This window comes from Geotrypetes seraphini, chromosome 6 (assembly GCF_902459505.1).
Source record: "Geotrypetes seraphini chromosome 6, aGeoSer1.1, whole genome shotgun sequence".
Taxonomy (NCBI): Eukaryota; Metazoa; Chordata; class Amphibia; order Gymnophiona; family Dermophiidae; genus Geotrypetes; species Geotrypetes seraphini.
In genome coordinates this window covers 48,773,457-48,789,417 of record NC_047089.1, presented here as the reverse complement: position 1 = coordinate 48,789,417, position 15,961 = coordinate 48,773,457, and the positions used below count along the sequence as shown (strand labels likewise).

Here is a 15,961-nt window from a genome sequence, read left to right as displayed (position 1 = left end):
CCGATAGACCACCAGGTAAGGCTTAAGGGGGGCTTTCAGGGCTTAAAATAGCGGGGAAAGCAGGGGTTAGGGGCAGAACCATCCCAAATATTATTCGCAGTTTTTTAATATTCACGGGCCGGCTCTGCTCCGAACCCCCACAAATATGGAGAGGGAAGTGTAATTGGGAATCAGAGCTGGTACTGGACAGACTTCTATGGTCTGTGTCCCAAAATTGGCAAGGAAAGACACAAATTATGCATGCCAGTATTTAATCATGAAGAAGTAGAACCTGAGCAGACTACTAAATTCAACACTGACTCCTGGATGGACCATGTAGGTCTTTATCTGGTGACATTTACCATGTTATTATGTTATATTTACAATGTAAATTAATTCTGAAAATTACCCACCTAATGGTCACAGATACCTGGCAGAATGACAAAAAAATAGCAAAATTCATGCACTTACTCCTGGGGATAAGCAGTGACTTCCCTCCTTAATAAAACCTTCATAAAGCTCTTCTCCTACTATTGAGGATTTCTCAACCGCGCAGAGTTTTGCCTCTGATCCACGTGTTTCCGTGCCAGGACCCCCTGAGGAAGACAGTTTTGTCGAAACACGGACTGTGTTGGGTCCATAGTCCCCAATGATTTGGGTTCTAGATATTTCTTTTCGTGGATTATTGGATTGAATTTTTAATAAAGCCTGCATCTTGATCATCTCCACAGCGTCTTTGGTTTTATCAGATTTTTATTTCTGTGGAGTTCTTAGGGTCAACCTTTTGGTTGTGTTCCCCCCCCTTAATAACAATTTAAGGTCTTTATCTCCAGGGATTTGTTCAACATTTTTTAAAGGGAAAGGGATTGGGACTTGTATATCGTCTTTTTGTGGTTATGCAGTCACACTCAAAGCAGTTTATATACAGGTGCATCAAACATTTTCTCTATCTATCTATTTCCACATCCTTCGGCACTTAGTTCCAAAGCTTAACTATGCATGAAAAAATATTTTCTATTTGTTGTGAAAGTATTATCATGTCTCCTAGTCTTTGTACTTTTTAAAAGAGAAAACTATTCATTCACGTTTATCCATTCACTCCACTCAGGATTTTACAGACTTCTGTCATATCTTTCTCCAAGCTAAAGAGCTTTAGCCTTTTCTAAGATGTGCTTGTTGATTACTCTGCTTTGAGCTCTGTTATCTGAATTCTGGACAGTGACGCTTATTGCAAAATGTAATAATCCTGTCACACACTTCAATGCAAACTTGAATCAAATCATTTTGTTGCTCGTTTGAATTAATGTTTACCTGAAAGTCAGTAACAAAGTTTACCCCTTATTTAGATAAAGCAGATGGCAGACTGGAGACTGTGGCCCAGATGCACAAAGCTCCAACACCACGGTAAAAAAATACTATGGTGGGAGCAATTTATTTTTTTAATGGTGATGCTCAGCATTATAGCATGCAAATTATATGTATGGTATTCATGCAGAGAATCACCGGTAAAGGGAGAAGGAACTGTGCCAGGCACTTTCTCAGAAGAGCAATCGCTCAGCATAGTTCCTCCCTCCTGTCATGCTGCTCTTCCTGCCCCAATCAACAGCCGCAGGACTCACTGAGGCCACCGGTGGCTTCAGAGCTTCCCCTGCTGGCTCAGCTACTATCAGCAGAGCCGATATTGGACAGACTTCTTCCCAGAAGAGGGGCCTAAAGCATCTGAGCCAATCAGGGCCTTAGGTCCCTCCCCGGTGCATCTCAGAATGCACAAAGGAAGGACCGCCATTTTGAAGAGGTGGGCCTGCTGGCAGGAGGGAGTGGGCATCCCTCCTGACAAATTTTCAACCAAAAGGTTTGGGGTTGTGGGTGGGTGTTGAGGGTCCTTCAGACAGGAGTGAGCATTCTTCTTGCTGACTTGGAAAAAAAAGGTGCGGGGGTGTGGGGGAGTGTCGGAGGGCCCGGGCCCATGGGGGGCTCTGCAGGAGTGGGACGGATGGGGGCATGCATTGGGGGATGGTGAGTGGGTGGGAGGGAGAGATAAGGGGGTCTTTTTTTTAATATCAGGTCTTTGAATGGCAGGGTCTGCTGTCATAGCCTTACTTTTCTGTCAGTGCCTGAGCCAATCAGCACTCAGGCACTGATAGGAAAGTAAGGCTACAACAGCTCAAACTCTGCCGTTAAAGTTTGCACAAGAAACAACGGGTTTCCCTGTTGTGCATTACACGGAGTGCTCATTAGAATACTAATGAGCTCCTTGTAATGCATTAGCATAGGATTCTTGGTGGCTGCTGTGATGATCGGTGCATCAGCAGGGCAGCTTTCCGTGTCAGTAAGAGTGCTTTAATGACTCTTACTGCCACAGAAAGCTTTTAAGCATTGGGGCCTGTGTACAGTATGTGTTACTTAGGTCACAAATGCTTACCAGCAGGTGTTGTAGTTTTTGGTGCTGGAAGTAAACTTCTGCGGGAAGGCGCTGTGTTAGTTGCTTGCTGTACAGTTCTACTGGCACTCTTGGGTATATCTCTGGATGACACGGTTGCCTTTTGAGTGGATTGATCTTCGTTTGCAAAGCCTGAACCTGCAGGAGGCCAAAATAGCACTAATTAGAACCTCATCAAAAATACATGCAGAAATGAATTTAGATGAAGCTCAGATTTGAAATTTCAGTCTATTAGGAGGATCTTAGTCTTGGAATTTGAAACTACCTTTGTCAATTGCTACCTTACCAATATTTCACATTCACTTAATTGGTTTAGCTATTTTGGGGAAAGAAATGTTAATTTCATTCAATTGGCCACATCTAGACATTGTGCCCGGAACAACTGAATTATATGTGAACGTCACATTAAAAAGTCCCATGTACACATCCTCTATAATAAAACCCTAAGCGCGCATTCGCACTTACAACGCCGTGATCCATGACAGCATGATTTGTGACTCCGTGGCTGTGTTCGATTTGCGGCACGTGTGGTGGCTTGCGGCACGTGGCGGCTTGTGCGGCGGTGAGAGCAACGGCAGAAGGGTGTCCTTCGAGGTGCTGCAAGGCATCCAGCTGCTACTGTTGCACAGGGAAGTTGAGGGGGCTTAAAGACTAGTATCACTATAACCTGCTTATACTGTATGGCGAGCCCTCCAAAACCCATTCAAAACTTACTGTACCCACATGTACATCACCACAATAGCCCTTATGCCTGCAGATGTCATCTTTATGTAGGTACAGTAGATTTTTGGATGGCTCATCAAACAATATAAGCAGGTTAGGATGAGATGTGTACCTGGGACTTTTGAATGTGATGTTCACTGCTGTATCCCTCAGTTCTGCTCAGATGTGTCTTGTGTGCCCATCTGAATCTGTCAGACAGGCTGGAATGTACTGCCTTTTTTTTTTTTCTTCACATCTTTGAGTGATGGGAGGGGGTCAATGACCATTGGGGGAATAAAGAGGGTCATGCCTTGATCCCTCCAATGGTCACCTGCTCAGTTTGGGTACTTTTTTGTCCCTTATTCATTTTTAAAACAGGTCAAGCCCCAAATGTCGAAATGGTGCACTGGACATTTTGTTAAATGTTTGATTACGTATTACAGCAAAATGTCCAAATCCTAAGCCTGCCCTGAGCCCGCCGGAAACATGCCTTCAACATGCTGCCTTGGAATTTAGACGAACAGGGAATGACCAGCCTAGAAAAATGTCTAAAATATGGAAAATAGTGATTTGAATGTTTTAGTAAGGTAAACATCCAAATGACACTTTATGCCATTTTTTGGACATTTTTCTCTTTTGAAAATAAGCCCCATAATCATTTGTGTGTCTTTATAAACTAGGACTGAAAGTTGCTTGTTTGGCACTGTGACCCGGAAGTGATTCAGAAGGGAACCATGCTGGCGCGAGCAACAGTCACATTAACGAAGATAATACAGAGGTATGAGGTAGAGGGAGGGATGGCATGAGCATGGTTTGGTGTGGTGTGGCAGGGTGGAGAAGTTCCAGTGCCCCCACTGACTTGGCTCCCGGGGTGGTCCACACTACCCTTACTACACCACTGGACCCAACCATGGAGGAGAGAGAGAGAGAGAGAAGGAGAGACCCAACCATAGAAGGAGGAAAGGAGAAAAGAGAGATACAACCACAGAGGGAAGGAGGAGACAGAAAAGGTAGGATCACAGAAAGATTTGCTGGGAGAAAGAGGTGCAAATGGGAGAGATAGGGTGATGTTTGAGAGGGCTAGAGAAAACAACGGAAATGGTGACAGGAGGGAAGGAGAGAAATGGTGAGCACAGAGTGATAGGCAGAGGGAGCGGAGGAGAGGGAAGTGAGAAGGGATGCCCACGGAAGGGAAGGGAGGTGATGGTGCCCATGAATGGCAAGGAAGGGAAGGGACAGAAACTAGACAGATTTGAAAAGGAAGAAGAAAAGTTGATCATGAAAGATGGATATAGGACAGAAAGAAAAGAGAAGAAAAATAAAGAGTGAATGGACAGAGTACAGGGAAGCAGAACCAGAGATGCAAAACAAGAAGATATGAACAATAAAATCACTAGACAAATCAAAGGTAAGTTAAATGATTTTATTTTTTGTTTAGTGGTAATGGAATCTGAAATACTGTATTGCCTTTCTATGAGACAACTGAATTGAAATGTGTCAATTTTGAGAATTTATGTCTGCTATGTATATATTGTACTAGGAGGAAATATGAGGGGGCGCTTCATGCGATTAATCACACGATTAAAATTTTTAATTGCAATTAATCACACGATTAAAATTTTAAATCAATGTACAGCCCTAATTATAAATGCCACTGGAATACCTACTTTTAATTTTCATAGGTGAAATTTCTTCTAAAGGGAACATTTCAATTTTTCAGGCTGGCCACCTTCTAGCTGGGAAGCAATTCTATATGGTTTGAATGAGAGGGAATCCCATGAAATGAATAATGACTTTCACCAGCACATTCTATTCATCTGAGAACCATGGTAGTATAATGGGTTCACCTCATGTCAAAATGATTGGCAGCTATCAAAGATAAGGATCGACCAATCAGCGTTCACTTCCAGGTTAAGCCCCACCCACTCTCTGCCCACACCACACCCACTCTCTGCCAAACCCATTTTTGCCAAAGCCCCGCCCACTCCCACCCATGCCCTGCTCACTCTCTGCCTGTGCCCCACCCCTCCCATAGGAATGAATGGTGGTGGCTCCACCCAGGCCCCACCCTAAGTCCACGTCAATGGAAATGCACTTTCTGATGATGTCACCGGAAATGGGTGTGTTTGACCCCGGAAATACTCTTTCTGATGACATCAGTGGAAATGGGTGTGCCTGCCATACCGGAAGTGCACATTCTGATGACATAGGCAGAAACAGGGTAAATGAAGAGCCGGAAATGCGCTTTTCTGACAATGTCAGCAGAAACAGGGTAAATGAAGAGCCAGAAATGTACTTTTCTGATGAGACGGAAATGCATTTTCTGATGATGTTAGCGGACACAGATTTAGTCAAACTCCCCAAAATGATGTGGCCAGAAAAAAAAATATGGCTTTTATTTTAACAACCTTTTAGTTAAAAGACAGGTTTTAAGATCTAATTGTTAGAGCAGTGGATGCAGTGCTAAGATTTTTCACAAACATTTCCATACTGAGGACTCCACTTTTATCATGCACTGATTTCTGCTTCATAGTCCGTTCAGTCAAGCTTGCTGCCACCTTAAATGTACTGTACCTATTTCCTTTATGGAAGCTGAGATTTAATATTTAAGTCTCATTCAAACAATCTAGCTGATTTGAAGGGAGGTAGTTCTGAATGTCCCAAATACAATTATATTTAGTGTACGTACTCAGAACATTTTTCTCCTAAAAAGTGTGTGTCACCTTCCTTTTACAGAAGGGGCTCAGGATGTACCCATTAATGAGCTTTTTTGTTGGGGTGGGGATTTTGGGGTAAATAATTATATTGGCCTTGTTCCCTGCAGCAGAAAGATTGTGATGTGCATAACAGCTGGGACCCATGGATTTATGTATCAATTTTCCCTATAATTGCTCCAGGGAACATCAGCTATTGCAGAGAACGACCAATCTGTGCATCACAATGAAATCCAAAGAAAGTAGGATTTGGAGGTGGTATGGATATTAAACACAGCAGTAGCATCAAAACCTGAGTTCCCCCTCCTCACCAAACCACATAGACATACTACCCTCCAGCTATAATGATTCTGTTCTAGTGTTTGACACAAAGGGAGGTTGCTTCTTCACTCTTCCTCTGATTTTCATTTATACAAGAGCGTGGAAAGGATGAAAAGACAGGTCTGCAGTTTTCACACTTTTTCTGCGACACATAAAAACATTTTGAAAGCTTGCAACCTTGCCACTTCCCAGCATCAGTCCACTGCTTCCTCCCTTCCCTAACATCGAGCTCTTGTTCATCCCTTCTCCAGACAAATCAAAGCAAATATTTGCAAGGACTCATACTGCAGCACATATGTGGACTATCTAAAATCTTTCCAAAGGGAAATCGATACTACTAGGCTCCAACTAAGGTTGCTGCTGCTCCAAGAATGCAAATTTTACATTGGCCTTGCCAAGATCACAGAATCGTACTACCCCTTCTCCAACAGCAGAAGGAGTTATGGAATGGCATCTTGTCACTGTATCAAGTTTCACTGTATTCTTGATATAATGCATGTCATAGACACAGCTAAATGGTTTATAAATGCAAACTACGGCCCTCTTCTATCAAACTGTGATAGCAGTTTTTAGTGCGGGGAGCCGCCGGGAGCAGCGCGGGCCATTCAGCATGGCTCCCTGTGCTAAAAACTGCTATCGCAGTTTGATATAAGAGGCCTATATCTTTAAAGAGAAAAATGGTTACACAACTAGAGACAGGAAAAAAAAAGAGAGAAAAGTGGTGAATCTCTGTGCTGCTGAGCAGAGCATCATTCAGGAACCAGAAGCACTACATGAAGACCTGCTTATCTTCTCATAAAAATATGCTTTCAGGTGTGCTTTAAATCATGGAACAGAGCTCTCCATGTACAAGGTAAGGAGAGGGAATTCCAAAGCAAAGGACCAACCACTAAGAATAAACACTTCTTAATATGTTCATAAAGGATCTCATGAAAATGAGAGATTATCAGTTGATCTTGGTGAGCAGAACACAGATTTCTGCTTGGTGTATAGGAATAGATGAATGAACCTGATGGACAAGCAAGAGAATGTTGAACAGAATTCTGTAAGTTATAGGCAACCAGTGTTCCTTCTGGAGCAAAGAAGTAACATGATCCCTCCTCTTGGCTTCATGGGTGAGCTTAACCACAACTGAAGAAAATTCAATTCTTGAGCATGAACACCATGCAGAAGAGAATTACAGTAATTCAAACAACTGATTACCAGAAAATGAGTTACCGTAATATGTGAAAAGCAACAAAGCAGTAATGAGATATGTTTTTAAAAATCCAATCAACCATCCAGGATAATTTCCAGGATCTTCAAGGAATCCATTATCTCAATGGTAGAATCAGCCATACATAGAGGAAAAGGAAAATAAACTTAAGGAAAAGAAGAAACTTCACCCAGGGTGTGAAAATATCATAGCTTTAGACTTTGAAAACCTGACTGGCTTGATGTGCCTCAAGGATGGGGTTAGGTTTTGGCTACAAGCATTTGTTCTCATAGCCTTCATCTACTCCTCACTTTGTCTATACTCCCATAAATTCATACCTGTTCCCTTTCATCTACACTGTTCTCAAAGCATGTGTTGGTGAGTTTCTCACTTTGGTAGTTTTTCCCACAATCTTTTTTTTTTATTTATAAATTTTTCAATCATTCCATTACAAACATAATGAGGTGCCACACTAAAAATCCAAAAAGTAATAGGTAAACAATTGCATGAAATATGAGTCCAAGACCCAAATTCAATCAAACATATCTTGGGCAAAAATACATTCATTCCTCTAATATCTGTTATAGGTAAACAGTAATTCTTTCATTTCTCTAGTCAGCAGAAATTGTTGCAACTGAGTTGGATCCCAGAACACAAATTCCGTATCTTGCAATTTAACTAAACATTTACATGGGAATTTTAAGTAAAAGGATGCTTCCAGAGCGTTCACCCTAAGTTTTAATTTCAAAAATTATTTTCTTTTTAATTGGGTGGCTCTGGAAACATCAGGAAAAATTCTAACCAAGTCTCCATAGAACTTTGTCAATCTGTTTTTAAAGTATAATTATGCATGAGATAGATTTGCATCTCAAGGAGGCAGTGCATGCAAATCCATCTCATACATATTCCTTGTGGATATCCTGAAAACCTGACCTGGCTCTGGCTCTCGAGGATCGGAATTGCCTACCCCTGCTATAAAGGGTGCTCCAAGATGGCGCCTTTCTAGAACCGAGTGCAGTGTTGGAATCTGCACCTAAATTTTGGCACAAGCATTTACACAAACTGAAACCAGGAATAAATCCCAGTGCACAAGTTAAAGGAATGCTCCTGACCTACCCATGTCCCTCCCATTGTTATGCCTTCTTTTCAGATCCACACAGACACACTTGGACGCTATTCTATAACTGGGCAAGTAAGTATAGTTCCATGCAGATTTGCTGTTTTTTGGCCTGTTTTGGCACCTTCTGCTATGATATTTTGGATGACAAAAACTCAGTGCAGAAATAGCCTGTGCCCCACCCAACTAGGATGGCTAAAACACCTGGCAGGATCCCAAAATAATAATATTATTTCTTATATGCCGCCAAAGCCATGGTAGTTCGAGGCGGTTTACAATAAGAGGAACTGGACAATCAGCGATATAGTTACAATATAGAATCAATGAATACAAGTACAGTCAAACCTCGGTTTGCGAGTAACCCGGTTTGCGAGTGTTTTGCAAGACGAGCAAAACATTCTCACAAAACCTGTCTCATAAACCGAGTGTTGACTCGATTTGCGAGCACCCCATCCCTGAGAACCGGCATCGCTCCCCCCCGCTCGCAAAGGCACCCCCCATCTGGCACCAGCACGCAGCCCACAGGACGTGTCGGTGCCACTTGAAGAACTTCCTGCCTCTGCCGGGCCTTGAGCATGCATCTGCGCATGCTCAAGGCCTTCTAATTCTCCCTCTCGGTGAGAATTCAGTATACAGAATATGAGAGATAGTGAACAACAAATTCTTAAGTGACAAATAGGTTGAACAGTTTTGTTTTTTGTTGTTTTTTTTTTAAAATCATTTGTACTATCTCTCTGTGGATTTTTCCAGGGGTGAAGTTCTTGTCTGGAACAGTTTCGTTTTTACTAATTTTCTAAAACTAAAATAGGATGAGGAGAGCATGATAATGTTACCCAACCAGTCGTTCAGTTTACTTGCCTGGAAGGCTAGAGTTCTGTCCAGGAATTTTTAGTAACAGCAGGCCTTTATTGTTGGGTGTGTAAATATGTGAATTTTACGTGTGGGCCTACTAGAATCCATGCTGGTTATCTCAGGGATAAGCAATGGATTTCCCCAAGATCACATTAATAATGTTTTTGGGAACTTTTCTCCAGATACTTGTCCAAACCTTATTTTAAAGCCATATATCTAATATAATAAAACGGTAAGCCGCGCATGCGCAGTTCCTATGCGTGAGTCCGTTTTCCGTGAGCTGTAGCTAGGAAGTGCGCATGCGCGGCTTACGGTCTTCTTCCTCCCCCCCCCCCCGACGGAGTGAGGGGCCGGACTTAGGGGAAGGAGAGCAGGCCCAGGATTCGACCGGACACGGGCCAGGTAAGACCCTCCTTCCCCGCGCACCCAGCCCCCGGCGGTCCCTGTCGGCAGAGAAGGAAAGACAGCTCGGCAGCGGGTTGCCGTGACAGCGCTAAGACGGCTTGAGGCGCCGCCGCGGCTGTCGGCATCGCTCTAAACTCCCATGCAGCTGACCATGGAATTGCGCACAGGAGCCCCGCCCCGCCCGCCTCCTCCAGGCCAACGCTGCGCTCGGGCCTAAGTCAACCACCCAAACTAAAGGATCCAACTCTGCAAAAACGGCCGATCACCCACTGCGCACGGGAGCACCCCCCCGACCAGCTCCTCCAGGCCGACTATGCCTTTAATACAGGGGGAGGGAATGCTGCTGCACAGGGAAGTGGGGTGGGGGTAGGTAAATGTTGCTTCACAAGGAAGTGAAGTTGGAGGACATGATGCTGCTGCACGGGGGGGGGGGGGGGAGACAAAGGAGGCCAGGGAGAAAACGTGCTTTGCTTTGGGGAGAGGGTTGTGCTGGGGGGGCCAGGGAGCAATCTTGGATTGCTTTGGGGAGGATAAAGAAGGGGGGCCATAGAGAAAGACAAAGAAAGGCAGGCAGGCAAGGGGCCACAGAAAGATAGAAAGACAGCGGACAGGGAGAGAGACAGAAAGAAAGAAAGACAAACAGTGTGAGGGAGAGAGATAGAAATAAAGAAAGATAGACAGCGGGAAGGAGAGAGACAGAAATAAAAAAAAGAAAGAGACAGGGGCAGGGAGAAGCACAGACAGAAAGAAAGACATATATTCTAGCACCAGTTAATGTAACGGGCTAAAATACTAGTATATATATATATATATATATATTTAAACAGCTGAATGTCTTGGGACTTTATGTTCTCAATGGTTGTTTGATACCTGCACATTTTTGAATTTAAAAGGGGAGGAGGGATGGGGGGCAATGAAATTGTATTTTTGATCATCTGAACTGTAACACGTGAGAATCAGTTAAGTTCTGTTTGGATGTTTTGAGTAGCTCAATAAAAATTATTTAAATAATAAAGCCATATACACTAGCAGGTTTTATAACATTTTCCAACCCTCCCATCTTATTTTTTAGAGATCTGGCATCTGCACATGGATATTTCAAAGAATGTCTGTTGTTTGTTTTTACAACCTGTCTAGCAATTGACAGGCATATTTCAGAATCTTTTAATTCCATCTGCTCTTAAACATACTAAGTGACAGCAGATAAAGACCAGAATGGCCCATCAAATCTGCCTAGTAAGGTTAGAGCTTTAACAGTGACCCTGTGACCCTTCTATGCTTTTTTTAAATTTTAAAGTTATTTACATTTTGCTGTGAATGGAAATGCTCTATATTTTGATTGCTAAATAGGGATCCTCTGTGTTTATTCAATATCTTTTTGAATTCCATCATTGCTCTTGTCTCTACCACCTCTATTAGCATTCCAAGCATCCTCCACCCTTTCCATGAAAGTATATTTCTTGATATTTGCATTTAAATTTTCCTCCTTTCAGTTTTATTTCATATCCTCTGGTTCTACAGTTTTCCTGCCTCTGGATAAGGGTACATCTGTTCATTAACTTTTTCGAATATTTAAATATCTTCATATCTCCTCAGTACCTCCTCTCTTCTAGGGTATGAAAAGATTAGGTACTTACCTTGATAATCTTCTTTCTAGTAAATAGGCATATTATTCTGGAACCCTTGGGTTGTGTATCTCTGGTTGCGAGATCCCGCTAGAGAGCCTCATTTTAATTTTTCTGCTCCACCTCCCATCCCTCTGGGCTGTCCTGTAATACCTCAGTTCGTATCAAAGCAGATGATCAGCCATAGAGGAAAAAAACAGGAAAGGGTATAGGGAAGCTCCCCAAGGGACGTCTGTTCTGCTCATATCAAAACTTATAACATGAAATAATCATGAAACATCGAAACATTTAACCCTAAAACATAGAGCCCAAGAGCCCTGCTTTTTTTTTTTTTTTTTTTTTTTGGGGGGGGGAGATGATTAGTTTCCCAGGCTTTCTGGAATTTAGACACATTCCACCACCTCTTCCGGGAGACTGTTCCACGCATCTACCACCCTTTCTGTAAAAAAAGTATTTCCATAGATTACTCCTGAGCCTATCACCTCTTAACTTCATCTTATGCCCTCTCATTCGAGCTTCCTTTCAAATGAAAGACACTCGGACTCATGCCCATTTACATCACATAGGTATTTAAACGTCTCTATCATATCTCCCCTCTCCCGCCTTTCCTCCAAAGTATACAAATTGAGATCTTTAAGTCTGTCCTCATACGCCTTATGATGAAGACCACACACCATTTTAGTAGCCTTCCTCTGGACCGACTCCATCCTTTTTATATCTTTTTGAAGGTGCGGCCTCCAGAATTGTACACAATATACTAAATGAGGTCTCAACAGAGTCTTATAGAGGCATCAATACCTCCTTTTTCCTACTGGCCATATCTCTCCCTATGCAATGTAGCATCCTTCTAGCTTTCGCCATCACCTTTTCACCCTGTTTGGCTACCTTAAGATCATCACATACAATCACACCCAAGTCCCGCTCTTCTGTTGTGCACATAAGCTATACACCCCCTAAATGGTACTGTTCCTTCGGGTTTTTGCAGCTCAAATGCATGACTTTGCATTTCTTAGCATTACATTTTAGCCAACAAATTTCAGACCATTCTTCAAGCTTCGCTAGGTCTTTCTTCATGTTATGTATCAAGCAAAAAGTAAACAACAAAACAAACGAGCAGTGCTGTAGAGCTAGAGATTCACTGCACACCACTGGACTGTCTATCAATTGCACGTGTTTGGTGATTGGCGTTTTATTTCAACTTCTGTTCAGTAATTTTGGCCTTTTTTTTAATCTACAATTTTTTTTTCTTGATTGAAGGGCCTTATTACTAAATCTGTCATCAGGAAATAAAACCCTGCCTGTTTTAATTTGCCAAAGACATAAAACATAGGCTCCATTTACAAAGGCACGCTAAGTGATTTAGTACGCATTAAATATTAGCGCACGCTAACTACGCGCTAAACGCTAATACGTGCATGTTAGTCTATGGACGCGTTAGCGGTTAGGACACGTGTATATTTAGCATGCATTAAACGCGCGCTAAAATGTTTAGCACACCTTAGTAAAACAGGGGGATAGTAAAAGAGTACATGATGGCACATAAAGATCTGTGTGGTCCATCCAGTTTACCCAACAGTAACATTTATTATCAAGACAATGCTGAAACAACAATTCAGTATATTATTACATTTTACTTGCTAAGTTCTGCTATATCTTCCCTTCCCCCGGAGACATGCAAACCCCGTACTCAAGACGCCACTTGCTCCTAATCCATCCTTGCCATTTTCAGGAATTAGTCTGTAAAAAAAAAGTCTTCCCTGCACTCAGTGGCGTAGCGAGAGTAGGAGGTGCTTGGGGTGGGGATGCTCCCCTGCACCCTCCTCTTCGCATCCCCCCTACTACTTCCCCCTACACACTCACATCCTCTCTTCCCACCCCGTCCCTCTAAATGCTCGCCTGCGCGAGCAGCTTCTCCAGCCTGCTGCTCATGCTGGTGTTCCCTCTGATGTCACTTCCTGGCCCCGCGACCCAGAAGTAATTTCAGAGGGAGCCAGGTTGGTGCGAGCAGGCTAAAATAGTTGCTTGCGCTGGTGAAGATTTTTAAAGAGGGAAGGGGGCGCAAAGCATGGCGTGGGGCAGACAGGTGCTGGCGCATGGGGAAGTCCTCCCCCTCTGTCTCCCCTTATTATGCCACCACCTGCACTGGCCCTATGTCCCCAGCTACTGAGGTGTCATCAAAATCCACTCAAGCCCTCCTGATATAAAGAGCACAGACTGTAGAAGTCAGTGTGGCATCACCTACCCTTCTCTACTTCTGGAGCTGCCATCAAAACTAACTCTAGCCCACCCTGATCTGTCTTGCTATATATACAGGACATAGACTAGAGAAGTCCATCTGGAATCAGTTTTATTCCCCCACTGCTGAAACTGCCGTTTAAGTACCACTCCTATGCAATTAAAACAAAGTTATACACTTCTCCCTCTGAATCCGTGGTTTCAGTACCCGCAGATTCGGTTATTCAGTTTTGACCGGACCTCCCCCTTGTTTTTTAACAATAGAAATGCTGCATCCCAGACCTTCCATAGACCTTACCTGTTGGTCTAGCGGTGACGTGGGACAGGATCGATCATCTTACGCTCCTGCACCGTGTAGAGCCATCATCAAAATGGCTGCCGGGAGTTCCCGTTGTAGTCGCGAGCCATTTTGATGATGGCTCTGCATGGGGGAGGAGCGTAAGAAGATCAATCCTGTCCCGCGTCACCGCTAGAACATCAGGTAAGGTCTGTGGAAGGTCCAGGACACAGTAGGGAGGCAGGGCTGGCCCTAAAAGTTATCCGTAATTTTTCAATATTTGCGGACCGGCTCTGCCCCTACCCCCCCCCCCCCCGCGAATATGGAGGGAGGAGTGTAGCTTCTGATCTGTGAAGTTATGTTTCAATATTATCCACTTTCTATTTAGGTATCCTTCGTGTCTATCCCACACATTTTTGAACTGCGTCACTGTTTTTGTCTCTACCACCTCCACTGTGAGGACGTTCCAGGCATCCACTACTCTCTCTGCGAAAAAGTTCTTCCTGATGTACTTCCTTGAGTCGGCCCCCCACCCAACATCTAAATTTATGTCCTGTAGTTCAACCATCTTCCCTCCTCTGGAAAAGGTTTGTTTGTATATTAATACCTCTCAAATATTTGAATGTCGGTATCATATCACCCTTATTTCTCCTTTCCTCCAGGTATGCACGCTCAGGTCATCATCAACTCTCTCCTCATATATCTTGTGGCACGAAGGAAATGTTATTGTTAATGACTGCCCATCCCTAATAGACAGCCCAGGCACTCAGTTATACAGTTATCCCTTATGTGGATATTTTCCTTATAGGATGTGCTCACAATATAAGTATGCATATACTTTCACTTTGAAAACTAGTACAAAGTGTGCGGGCAAAAAAACGCATAGACTTTAAACCTATCCGGGTAAACTTATCCCAAAGTAATTAACATTAAAAAAAATGTAGAAACCACTAGTAAAAGATAAACCTACAAGGTATAATACCCGCAACTCACCTCATTTCACTGAAGAACACAATCTCCCAGATTCTATAAAGGTCATCTACATTTGAATGCCCAAATATGGGCAAGGATCCCGGATCGGCTCACAAAATACTATAATTAGTTAATACGCTCCAATGATTTAATTATTGGAGCTAACAAGCACTTAATTTGCACTAATTATCCTATTTTTTTACAAAATTTATTTATTTTCTTTGTTCCTGGGTAATACCATATTTACTTGAATATAAGACAAACCAAATATAAGTCGAGGTACCCTTTTTCCCCCCAAAAAGAGGATAAAGTTGGCTCGAATATAAGCTGGGGGGGTGGGTTTAATATTCATGTGCCCTGCCCTGCCAGTCTCTCTACCCTGACTCACCCCCCTCCCTGCACGGCTCTCCACCTTGTTCCCCCTCCCTCCCTGCCAGGCTTTGCACCCTGTCCCACCTCCCTGCCCTGTATCTTGACCCCCTCTCTCTTGATGTCCTGCAGGTCTCCACCGAGCCTGCCATATAACCAGGTGATCCAATGGTAGGCCGGGATAGGAGGGATCCCTTCTGTCTTGGCCAACTCTGACAATTTTTTTTATCTCCCTCCCGCTTCCCCCCACGTACCTTTTTGAATCCCTGATGGTCCAGTGGTCTAGCAGGCAGGAGAGAACTTTTCCTGCTCCTGCTTGGCCCTGAGCCGCTCTTTGAATGGCTGCCGCCAGTTCTCACGAGTCCCGCGTGTTGAAAACATTTGGAAATCACCTGCATGTATTTGCCTCTACCTTCAACAGCATTTAAAATAAACTTTTGAGTCAATTTTCAGTGGCAGCAGTGAATCTAATATAATAAAATGGTAAGCCGCGCATGCGCACTTCCTAAGTGTGTGCTGGTTTTCCGTGAGCTGTAGCGACACATAGGAAGTGCGCATGCGCGGCTTACGGTCCTTTGAAAGACGCGGCGGTGGCTACTCTCACGATCCCCGCCTGCGTCGGACTTCCGCCAAGCAGCGTGTTTAGAGTGCTGCGGCCCCTGCTGGAGTAAGGACGTTTGTTGGGACCGCGGGAAGGGGGCGGCAAGGGACTAAGTTGTCCGGTAGTGCTGTTTTTCCGTGATGGAGGAACACGCGAA

The 15,961-nt window shown here is 43.6% G+C and overlaps 1 protein-coding gene across 2 annotated transcripts in view; it reads right to left on the bottom strand.

Annotated features, from left to right (window-relative positions):
- The window catches only part of MTUS2 (microtubule associated scaffold protein 2), a 550,182-nt gene that overhangs the window by 166,325 nt on the left and 367,896 nt on the right, over window positions 1–15,961 (bottom strand). For both annotated transcript variants that reach the window (XM_033950272.1, XM_033950273.1), the window contains exon 5: window positions 2,402–2,557. In XM_033950272.1, coding sequence (XP_033806163.1) covers window positions 2,402–2,557 — 156 coding nt within the window. The remainder of the gene's footprint in view (window positions 1–2,401; window positions 2,558–15,961) is intronic.